At 37.2% G+C, this 12,617-nt stretch overlaps 1 protein-coding gene across 1 annotated transcript; it reads right to left on the minus strand.

Annotated features, from left to right (window-relative positions):
* Positions 254 to 907, minus strand: LOC109839216. Its single transcript, XM_020407644.1, has one exon. The coding sequence runs from the start codon at positions 905 to 907 to the stop codon at positions 254 to 256; it is 654 nt and encodes a 217-aa protein (XP_020263233.1).

Raw genomic sequence — 12,617 nt, forward strand, 5'->3', positions numbered from 1 at the left:
TTGAATCGAAATCCTTACAGAATAAGGGATGAATTGATTATATCCAATTGAATAAATTTTGAGCGCATCATAACAAGTTTCTAAGTTGGGAGTTCAGTAGAGTTTATTCCTCATTTGAAGGTATAACCATATAAGCTAAGCTTTTGTAACTGATCTTTTTTTTTTGGTCAATGAACTGTAAACTTTATTCATCTCCCAATATGAACATGTAAAGTATTACAAAGAACCAGAAAAACCTGGTAACCAAAAGAAATTACAAATTACCAAGCAGTTCTTTCATATGCACATATGAACTATCATTTAGGACTTTATAGAAAACTGAAAGTTTAATTTCCCTAAAGACTTGAGCAGGCAGCCTCCTCTTGTCTTGAAAAGTTCTTAAATTTCTCTCCCTCCATATCATATATACAGCAGCAGATAAAACCATCCATTTCAACTTCTTCATAGGATTTTTACCTTTCAAATTGAGAGAGTACCAGTTCAGCAGCATGCTCCATGAACAGGATCTCCATTTATACCCCAACCAGCTCATCACTGAGTTCCACACTTCAGCTGAATATTTACACTCAAAGAAGATATGATCCCTTGTTTCTATTTGGTGACTGTCACATAGAACACAGTGAATTTGATTGGTGTTCAGGATGTTCATACGGCACAATCTCTCTTTGGTAAGTAGCCTAGAATGACATGCTAACCAAAACACAAATGAGTGCTTAGGGTATAGGAAGCCATCCCAAACTGTTTTAGCCCAAATTGCTGTGCTAACAGGTTGCAAAAGAGCTCTGTATACTGCAGATAAATGAAGATTTCCTGCAGAGCAACAATCTGCTATAATGTTCATCACAGAAGCAGCACTTCCAAACTTAGTCAAAAGCAAGTCTCTCACTTTAAGGAGTTGCCTCCACATCTAAGAGTCATTTGTCTTAGGTTGAACAGTCCATATACATTGGTTATGTAGATAGTTTCCATGAACCCACTTAATCCATAGAAGATCCTTTTTAAGGTGGATCATCCACAGGAGCTTAGTGGCAGCAGCGTAGTTCCAGAATTTAGCTGAAAATATACCCAGACCACCATATTCTTTCCCTTGACAGACAGAACCCCAATTTACTAAGTGAAGTTTGTGCCCCCACAGAAAATCAGAACACATACTGTCAATCTTTTCCAGAGCTTTGATTGGGAGGATGTAATTACTTAACCAATATGTTTGAATTCCCAAAATAACAGATTTAATCAGCTCAAGTCTGCCAGCATAGGATAAGCACTTGTTTAACTGCCAGGTTTGGAATTGATTGTAGATTTTGCCAATAAGACTAGAACAATCAGTAAATGAAAGTCTCTTTGCAGTCAGAGGAAGTCCCAGATATTTCATAGGCAGTAAACCCTCAGGGAATTTAAGATAGTTACATATCTGGGCTTTGAGATCTTCAGTTACACCACTCAGATAGACAGAGCACTTGTTTAAGTTTGCTTCTAGCCAAGAAAATTGACCAAATTCTTGGAGACATGTGAAAATTTTAGTAACAGATCTCATGTCAGCCTTGCACAACAGCAGTAGATCATCAGCAAAAATCATATGATTAATCTTTAGTCTAGAGCATTTTGGATGAAATTTGAAGGATGAATCATCTTTTAGAGAGCTGAGACTCCTAGATAGGAATTCCATCCCTATAACAAAAAGATAGGGAGAGAGAGGATCCCCTTGTCTCAAGCCTCTTGCACCATGGAAATATCCATGTAAACTTCCATTCAAAGCTAAAGAAAACTTAGGTGTAGATATACACTCCATGATCCAGCAAACCATATTACTTGGAAAATTCAAACCAATCAACATGCTCCTTATGAAATCCCAACTGATAGTGTCAAAGGCCTTCCTCAAATCAACATTTAAGATGGCTCTTGGGGAATTATTTTTCCTCCCATAGTGCTTAAAAAGCTCATGTGCAAGTAAAAAATTACTGGAAATGAGTCTCCCTCTAACAAAAGCACACTGCGCATCATTAACAAGATATCCCATAATTTTTTGAACCCTGGTGGCAATAACTTTGGATATGATTTTGTAAATAACATTGCAACAGGATATAGGGCGAAAATCAGTAGCCGAGATAGGATTAAGAACTTTAGGCACAAGGGTAATAGATGTTGCATTAAGGGATCCCAAGAGTATACCTGAGTGAAAGAATTCCTCAACTGCTAGAAAAAGATCCTCTTTGATAACAGACCATGCAGCTTTGAAGAAGAAGGCATTGAATCCATCAGGACCAGGTGCCTTACTATCAGGCATTGAGAAAAGAGCTTTTTTGATCTCTTCCCTGGAAACAGGGGAACTCAGGTCATGTTTTTGTTCAGAGGTTAAAATAGGACCATTTGAGATAATGCTAGGATCAGCAGCAGTATTAGCTTTAGCAGAACCCAGCAGCTTCTTGTAGAAATCAATGAGCTCAGTAGATATATCAGACAAATCTGTGAGTCTGGAACCATCAGCAGTATAAATTGATAATATCCTGTTATGGTGTCTTTTGCTTTTCATAACTGAGTGGAAAAATTGAGACCCCTTGTCAGAATGAAGCCCCCATTTTATGCTAGCTTTTTGCCTAAGGAAAGAATTTTCATTATCCAGCATAATAGAGTATTTCCCAATGCAGGCTTTCTCCCTTATAATTAGGTCAGAATTGAAAGGATCAGTATCCAGCTTGGTTTGGACATCCAACAGATCAGCTTGAGCTCTCAGAACTTGTTGACTGATATTCATGTAGTTTTTGTTGTTCAGTTCCTTGAGAGCATGCTTGAGGCTTTTAAGCTTTGCACAAAGTCTGTACATGTGATACCCCCTGATATGCCTATTCCAAACAGACCTGACCACCTCTAGAAAATCCGGGTGCTTAGTCCACATATTGAAGAATTTGAAAGGCTTTTTGCCTTCAAATATGTCATCACCAATAGATATAAGACCAGGAGAGTGATCAGAGCACAGAGGCATCAAATACTCCACTTGACTAGTAGTATATTGATTAATCCAGTCTACATTCACTAGGGATCTGTCCAATCTGCTCCATACTCTAGTATCAGCATTCTGCTTGTTACTCCAAGTGAAAAAGCATCCTGAAGTTTTTATATGATTCAGCTGACTGGATGAGATAAAACTTTGAAAATCACCATTTCCAGTATCAGATGCCTGAACACCTCCAATTCTTTCATCACCATTAATAATAGCATTGAAATCCCCTCCCACCAGCCATGGGCAATCAACATTGCTGTTAAAAGCTAGTAAGTCTTCCCATAAGGCTTTCCTGTCATCATTCAGATTGTGGGCATAAACTGCAGTGAGAAGACAAGATAATTTTCCATCATTAGATTTCAAATCACAAGTGATATACTGATCAGAGGATTTAATCTCCTGAACAGTAAGAACAGAGCTATCCCAAAGAATCCATACTCTAGCATTACTGGCTAAGTTTTTATTGGATATCCAATCCCAATCCTTTGCAATTTTTTTACCAATAAGCTGCATTTTGTCATCCCTTGCAATTTTGGTTTCTAAGAGAGCAAGAAAAGATATTTTATAATCTTGAATAAACTTTTTCACTGCACCATGTTTAGAGGATTTATTCATTCCCCTAATGTTCCAAATAGCTAGATGCATTTATAGAGTATAGTCCCCTCTATCAGCATTAGAGGGATCCAAATCAAAGATTTGATGATCAAGAATAGAGAATTGAGAGGCTTGCACTGATGTACCAGGTTCTCTCATAATAAGCCTTTTTGCAGCAAGAGCTCTAGTAACATTAGTGAATCCACTAGTATTAATAGAAGGGGAGAAAGGATAAGCTGGACCCCCTGCTGTGCATGTTTTCCCAACCTCAGTAGGGTTTTGAGCATGATGCTTATCAAGGAGATGTTGCATTCCATTCAGGCCATTCCCAGAGTTTTTATTATGAATCTGTGCATGTTTTTCCAGGTAAGAAGTGCCAGACGCAACCTTATCATTACACTCTATTCCTACAGCAGAAAAACCCCGTGCATGTTTTCCAGAAACACCAGACTCAGTCTCAGTACATACCCCTCCTGCAGCAGAAGGGATCTGATCATGATTTATCAATAAAGTAACTCCAGGCAAACCATTTTTAGGATCCTGAGACCTTTGAGCATCTATTTTGTCAGTCCCTCCTGCTGTAGCAGGAGGAGGATTGGAATTTTTGACTGGCACCCAGGTTTTTTTAACACCATTTTTCCTGCAATGCTGAGTATCATGGCCTATAAGTTTACATATAGAGCACCACCTTGGCTTGAACTCGTAGAACACATTTTTAAAGTAAGTTTTACCTTCAAGTCCTTGGATCTTAATTTGATCAGGTAATGGAGATTTTAAAGGGAGATCAACTTCCAATAATACCCTTGCATAGCTCAATCTTTGCCTTGAAGCAGTAAGCTTGTCAGTAGCAATAGGACATCCAATCATACTCGCAATTTTACTAATACCTGTGGAGCTCCATAAATTCAACCTCAAATTGGGTAATTGCACCCAAATTGGATATTTCTGGTCATGTAGTTTATCAATATCCAGATCAATTGACCAAGGCTTAAGCACAAACGGTCGTGAACCAAAGAACCAGGGACCTCCTTCAAGAATCCCCCTCATACTGCTCTCATTTTGAAATTCAAACAGGAAAATGCCTTGCTTAATCAAGAAAACTTTAGGAATGGAAAATTTCCCCCAGAGCTTAGTAACATAGGTCTCCATCGATTTAAATTTATCATTCATCCCAATTACATGACCTATTAGAGCATATTTCCAAAAAATTTCCCCTTCTCTCCATTCTTCCTCATTAAAAGAAACAGTATCCTGGGAGAGAGGAACAAAATTTAAAGGTAAACCTCTACCAGCTTGCCTATTATCAGAGAATAAGCTGACAAAAGATTGCTTACTCCCTTGAATTTCGTTTTTAGGAGCTTTAATTTCCTCATCCTTCTTTTCCAGGTTGTAATTTTTGTCTTGAGAAAAATCATCAGATTTCCTATTAGAGATTTCCTCCAAATTAGGAAGAACATTATCTGATTTAAGCTGTTCTACCAAAGGAGTACGAAGCTCATCACTTGAATCAATAATCAGATCAGATTCAACAAATTCTTCAGCTTCATCAGCCCAAGATTGAGAGGATTTACCTAGCTCATGAGAGACAGCTCCAAGCTGATGAGGAACAGACAATGAAGTCGTTCTTGAGAGAATCTCAGTCATCGACACCTTCTTCTTCGCCCCCTTAGGTCCAGAGCTATCCATTTCTTGAAGAGAATTCACTGTTACATCCGATTCAACATCACAGGAGAATCCAGCAGAACTTGCAGAGATCCCAGACGAAGAAGGATAAGAGAACAGAGAATCACGAAGCTCCTTGTTGAGAGATCCCTTGCTAGCACTCTTCTTCTTCCTCAATTTCGCCATTGAAATCTCGGCGGGGGTGTAAGTTAGCAACACCAGATTCGCCTGCTAACTTGCACCATTCAGACCGCCCGACTTTTGTAACTGATCTTAACTAGTAAGCTTAGATTGATTTTCAATGAGTTCAAAGGATGTGTTCTAAATCAAAAGTACAAGGAATTTTATTGTTATGCCATTGAGGGTAAAGTAGTCATAAACAAAAATTAACACCTAACATTTAACTGATGTTTAAAAAAGACTTAAGTCTGTAACTAAGATGCGGTACAAGTACTAAGTTGAGAAAAAATAAAGTACGGGGACCAATTTGAGTATGAGGCACCGGTACAGGGACCAAATTGGCTTTTTAGCCTTTATTAATAAGGAGAAAAGCTTTCAACATATGTGTGAATTCAATTTGTTCACTTTAATATTACTATTTACTTTTCAACGAAAGCAATCTGCTTTCTTAAGGTATATCAGTTTTAGTTGCATTCATTTTATTCGTTTTATACATTATATAGAAATTTCCTTTCTACTTGCTAGGCCAGCTTAGAACCATGCCCAAGGCCTGGCGCACTTTGTCCCATGTGTCATATTGCGTTCAGGATTGGATATCTTATATATTTATGCTAGCTTAAAATACTTGGATCACACACTCACAAATCAAAAGAAAGAAGACAAGATAAGATAAAAGGAAGAAGGTAAAATTAAAAAAAAAAGGATAAAACACTAATTAATTTCTCTAATCATATATCTGCATTAAATAATCCTTCAAAATTGTCCAGCATCAATCGCTGAGGAGTTCTTTACCTTTTTCCTTCTTAAAGCTAAGATAAATAACTCTTGACAAAATCTTTTATGCTAGATAATTCAAATCAGGCAGACAAGTTGGACTTGATTTAGATTTCAAGTCAATCTGTATTGATAATTGATGGCCTCCGTGATGTTGCTGCTAGCAAGCTCTGTGGTTGCTTGAAAAACAACTTTGCATGAGGAGATGCGAATGAGAGCTTTTGTAGTTCTTCAGCAACCATAGAGAAATGCTGAGTCAGATCACTATTCGAAGTTGTTATCGTCACCATTTTTAATTCTGGTGCAGTTCCAAGTATGCACTTGAGGTAGTCCACCTCCGAACGGGCCCCTATGATGTCTTTGTATCCTACTTCCGTCAGTTGCCGAAGAGGCATCAAGCGATGCTTATTGAAATCTTGAACCTTAAAAGCTTTGCTGGGTTTGAAGAACCCTTTATTCTGTAGTTATAAAGGAAAACAATAAGTTATCCTAGGTTAAACTCTAGGAGGAAGCCAAAAGAATAGCTAGGTGATTCAAATATTACCATCTTGCCCAATATTTCATGTTGTGTCACACTTCTAATGTCGAGAGTCTTTAAATTAGAAAAACAACCGAGTGATTTGTACATAGCAGCTGCAACATATGCCCTGTTCGGGTCTACCAGAAGTTGCAAAACTTCAAGATTTCGATACGAAGAATCAGGTAGCGGGTCATCCTTAATGCAACTCTACATTGCAAATTAAGTATCATAATGTTAGTCTAATTGGACATGTCTGGGTCAAAAACTTGTCTGAACACAATCAAGTCAGCAACTAATTAGCTAAGGCCAATTAGTAATAGTTAGGGGTGTGATACATACGTGCATGCATACAAAGACACACACTCATAAAGAAGCATGCACATATCCATATGCACAGAGACCATACACAGGTACATACATATGAAGGAAATGCATACATATGAAGCAAGCACGCTCACACATGTGCATACACAACACATACAAAAGTTTCCTTTAACCTAAATAAATGTGGATTTAGATCCTTAATAGTCATAAATCATTATCATATTTGATGGAAACAGTAAAAGTATGTTATGGATATTAATGAAAAAGTAATACTTATACAAGTTTGAAAGGAAAATTCCACAAACGTACTTCTATATTTGAAAGTGATAATGTGAACGTGTGGCATAATAAGATATTATGCATCCAGTTTGTGCAATAGAGTTACATAAAAATGTTATAAACTAATAGCATAAAGATGCCACTATTATGAATCTTAATGACTGAGATTCTTTTTCTACATTAATAAAATTTTGAAACATCCTGGCAACTGTACTTGAGGCCATCAATAACCCATGGTTCACTGAAAAACCTAGCTCATTATACACATTATCAGTATAAGAAACCAGTTGGATACCTGAATTCTATTGGAATTTAAATTAGTATTCTGATTTCGATATGGATAAAGCAAAAATTTAGATTGAAGAAATCAGTTTCACGTTTGGAATTAATTCAGCAGAAGTTTTATTATATTGTTGTTTACTGTCCTACTAAAAGCACCCGTTTTAGGTACTGTGTTGCATGAGATTTTTAAACGAAAACTAGAATTTTAGCTTTCTGAGACATGAAGTTATCTAATGGTTAGTGGAATTAATTGTGAATTTATTATCTACGCGTGTAGCATGAAGATATAGTGACAGTTGGTTTGTAGATTAGGAGCTTAATTTCCCTTTCATTACAGAGGTTCTTCAATGCATCTATCATTCCTCATCTCTTCTGTTCTTTCTACCTAAAAGGGTCACAGAAGACGAAAGAGAAAGAAAGAAAAGGATACTCATCCACCTTGAGTTTGATGGCTTGTTAACAGTATATTCAGCTAGTACGTTCAGTTGAACGACTTTTTTCCTTAGTTGGAGATGGTATTTTATATTGATAGGTAATTTCATCTTACAGTGACCGTTTCTACGCTAGCTGCATAAAATTTGATTGTTTTACTGAGCAGCTTCTTTTCCTGTGGATTTCCAGCAGATATTTCTCTTATTTTAAGGCAAACTTGTGAAGAAGAAAGAGGAGAAGGAACATACCCATAGACTGAAGCAGTCTATAATCAAGTGTCTTGTTTCATTGAGACTAAGAAACAGATCTCTCCCCCCAAACGATCTGAGCCGCACATCTGCACAAGACGGAAACATTTTGGAGCTCTTATATCGGTGCACAGGCTTGTCTGACCAAATAAACTTGCGGAGGTTTGGCGCTGAGATTTCAAGGGTAGAAATGGACCCCTTGCCAGCATGTATAAAGGTGTCCCTTATGTTTATAGTCATGAGACTCGGACCTGAAACAACAAGATCCCGGAGACCCTTGCATTCGTGCATGCGGAAAATCTCAAGATTGGGGCAGTTGACGTCGAGCTGATATAGGTCAGTGCATCTTTTCATCTTCCAAATCTTGAGGTGCGGACAAGATGAGGAGATTAAACTAACCCACAATAATTTCCCCCGAATAAAATCCCTAAAATCGCCGCACCCCTTGTTGGCCTTCTTGTTTTGATGATGTTTAACAAACAATTTACTTCTAATGTTGTTTGTCTAGTGTTTGTATTTTCATATTTATTCTAGGCAAACAACGAGTTGGAGGATGGATGGAATTACGCATTCACGATCATATCCAATGGAGGTTGGCGGAATTATGGAGTGAAGCCATATAATTCAAGTTGAAGACCCAAGTTCAAGCTTCATCCGCAAGTGTACCAAGTTAAGCTACAATGAAGATCAAGATCAAGCTTGGGTAATGTAGTTTGGGTTTTATATTATGTGTGTTAGTACTTTAAGCTCAATCATCTATACACACATATTTATTGGTTTCTTCGTATATATATATATATATATATATATATATATATATATGATTTCATCAATATTAACGCTGCAAGAAGAAAATTGAAGATGTGATGGAGTATTTCGTCAGGGAGGGAGCTTATCCTGTCTTCTTCCGTTGAATGTCTCTTCGGCATCCTCAATATTGATATTGATGAAGGGAACTAGGATTTGAGAGAGAGAGAGAGAGAGAGAGAGAGAAGTTATAGAATTTCCAAACTATCTTCCCTTTCAGCGCAAATTGAAATTACAAAGGTTGATCAGGTATCTCTCTCTCTATATAAAGCTACTATAATCATACGCAATGTCGAACTCCTAATTCTATTTAAACTTACCAATCCTAACTCCACTGTGATTCTTAATTATTCAGAAACGTAAAAACAATTCAAATCAAGACTTACTAATCTTGTATAAACTTTCCTATTTTAATGAAGATTTGATTTATGATTTTGAACTCTAATTAGGCAACAACCTAACCCCAGTATTTTCAATGATTCTCACACTTCCCATTGTTCTAGAAATAGAAGGAAGCACAAGGCTACGGGCTTCCGATCGCCTCAGGAGCATCAGTTCCATCAAGGAAAAGGGATATAAGAGGCGAAGGCGTTTCCCAAAGGGAAGAAAACAGAAACAGAAAGTAAAAAGAGTATACCTCCAGGATGGTGGGGTTGGGGGGGGGGATAAATTACACTAAACCTCTGTACACTTTAAACATTTTGCTGTAAACCCCCAATAACAGAATAACTTTTCAAATCAACAACAACCCCCATGAACTTTCAAAGATCACACAAAACCCCCCCACGAACTTTCAAAGTCACACAAAACCCCCCAATAGGTTTCTGCATTTTCTGATAACCCTCATAAACTGGGACCAAAAACCAACATACAAAGGCAATTTGAAAGGCGATTTCAGTAATGGTGTGTTTGGGAGTTTACTTAGGAAAGGGAAGGAAGGGAAAAAATTCTCCTTCCTTCTCTTCCCCTCCATTACACCCCAATTTGGGGTGTAAGAATTTGGGCCAAATTTCTCATCCATTCGTCTTCTCTACCCTCCTAAATGAAACTCTCAAACAAGATTAAAATAAAATTTCCCTTCCCTCCCCCCTCTCTACCCTCCATCCAAACAGGCCATAAAAGAAAACACCAAAAAAAAAAGGTTTGGCAACAAAACTTGGGCTCAAGTAAGAGGAAAACTAATGAAAATAGAGAGATTTTTGTTTTAGGGTTGAAAATATTAAAATGTCATAAATAGGGTTGTTAATAATTCGAGGGGTAGTTTAGTCTTTTAAACTCACGTAGGTTGCACGTGCGATGTCTGATGTGACAGTCATAAAATTGGGAGTTTCCTGCAATTGCTCTTAGGGATTTAGTGTGATTTTAAAAATTCATAGGGGTTTAGGTCGAATTTTAAAAGTGCTTGGATGGTTTGGTGCTGATTATAAAAGTTGTTGGGGATTTACTACAAAAGGCTAAAAGTTCATGTGGTTTAGTGTAATTGACTCGAGGGAAAGACATACCGTATAATACAAGGCTTTTTTTTGCATTTTGTAGTAACTTCTTCTTAAAAAATGGTTTTAAAACAAACAAAGTGTTCGAAATCCTATTATGAAAAAAGTACCACTTTTTATTTCTTGAATTGTTTTTCTATTCCAACTCCCAGAGTTTTTAGTGAACCATATAGACCTAAAGAAGAATTGGTACTTTACTAGTGAAATGGTTTAAATGTTTCACATATGGCTAAATAAGCATATTGGTACTTTTATAGATCCCTCTCAACAATTTCGCATTTTCCCTAGCTTCAACAACATTTTGGTATTTATTTTGACCTAAATGTCCAATTAGATCCACAGCTTCGCTACCGGCAAAAAAAACCGTGAAACCTCTTTCCTCAGCATTGTTTGGCTTCCAATCTTTCTAGTTTGTCACTATATTTGAGGTAACACCATACCCTTCCTTTTTGTCTCAAAATTTACTTGCTTGTAGTATTTTAAATTCTTGTATAAGCTTGGACATAATTATTATCCTTATACCAATGTACCAAATAATCTTCTTGTATTTTCTCATGAATAAGATAGCATTAATAGCATCACATTATGTTTTTAGTTTTATTTTCTTTGATGTCAGCAATATTTAGGGTGTAATTGCATAGTTGCCTCAGAAAAACTACCAAAATATCGCCAGAGCTAGGAAAAAAGTACCAAGCTAGTAAGAGGAGTGTAAAAAAAAAATACCAATCTAGTAATTCAGCCCTTTATATATTGTTATGTGTCCTTCCTATACTTAATTCGGGTGTTTTGTATGTATACCCTTTAGGTCATTGATATTTGCGAAATACAACCATATTAGCTTAAAGGCCTATTTGGTTCATTTCAATGCAATACATGAATAGGATTCCAATGAAAAAAGGCATTTTGAGCTTTTCATGCGTTTCTTGGGAAAGCTCTTTTTTGCTTTGTTTCCGACATCAAAGGAAAGGGAAAATCTACCTCATCACAAATCCATACTTTGTTTCAAAACTTAAAATTACGAATTGAGCATATTAAGAAAATACTTGTGTTAAAATATTACTCGTGTATCCCTAAAATCCATCATTTTTTCGGTATTTTTAATGTGTTTTTAGCAATTCCTTCTTAAATCTTGGAAATTGTTTTTCTACCAAAGATGATGTTTTGTGACGTTTCTCTAAAGTTTTCCCAGTTGTTTTTGTTGGGTCCTTTTGTTTTGATGATGATTTACAAACAATTTACTTCTAATGTTGTTTGTCTAATGTTTGTGTTTTGTATTTATTCTAGGCAAATAATATGTTGGAGGATGGATGAAATTAAGCATTCACGATCAAATCTAATGGAGGTTGGCGGAATATTGGAGTGAAGCCTATGCAATTCAAGTTGAAGATCCAAGTTCAAGCTTCATCCATGTTACCAAGATTGAGCGTCATGAATATCATTGCTTGGTATATTAGTTTAGGTTTTATATTATGTGTGTTAAATACTTCAAGCTCAATCATATACACACATACACATTGTAGGCATATAAAATTGCTTATAGGTCCCTTAGCTCAGCTCGGCACAAACCGACAAACCAACGAGGTAACGAGATCGACTAATCGCACGCAAGCAACGGAATACGTCCATTCGCGTGCGGGATCAAGCCAAACCGACAAACCAACGAGGTAACGAGATCGACTAATCGCACGCAAGCGACGGAATGCATCCATACGCGTTCGGAATCAAGCTAACGAGTTGAGGAATCAACGAGTCATCCAACCGAGAGCGAACTCGGACGAATCACGATCGAATCAAGATCGATTTCGGACTCGAACTCAGAAGTAGATTTACTGCCTAATCGAGATCCGGATTTACTGCCAAATCAGATCAACGAATAAAGTCTGGATAAATCAACCATAAAATCGAATCTGAACCTATCAACCGTAGAACCGGAAAACGGGCACAAAGAGGCAAAACGACAAACACCTGGAGGTCGGCTCACCGAGCCACCAAGGAGGCTCAGTGGCCGAGCCACCTAGGTGGCT

Source organism: Asparagus officinalis, chromosome 4 (genome assembly GCF_001876935.1).
Source record: "Asparagus officinalis chromosome 4, Aspof.V1, whole genome shotgun sequence".
NCBI classification, from domain to species: domain Eukaryota; kingdom Viridiplantae; phylum Streptophyta; class Magnoliopsida; order Asparagales; family Asparagaceae; genus Asparagus; species Asparagus officinalis.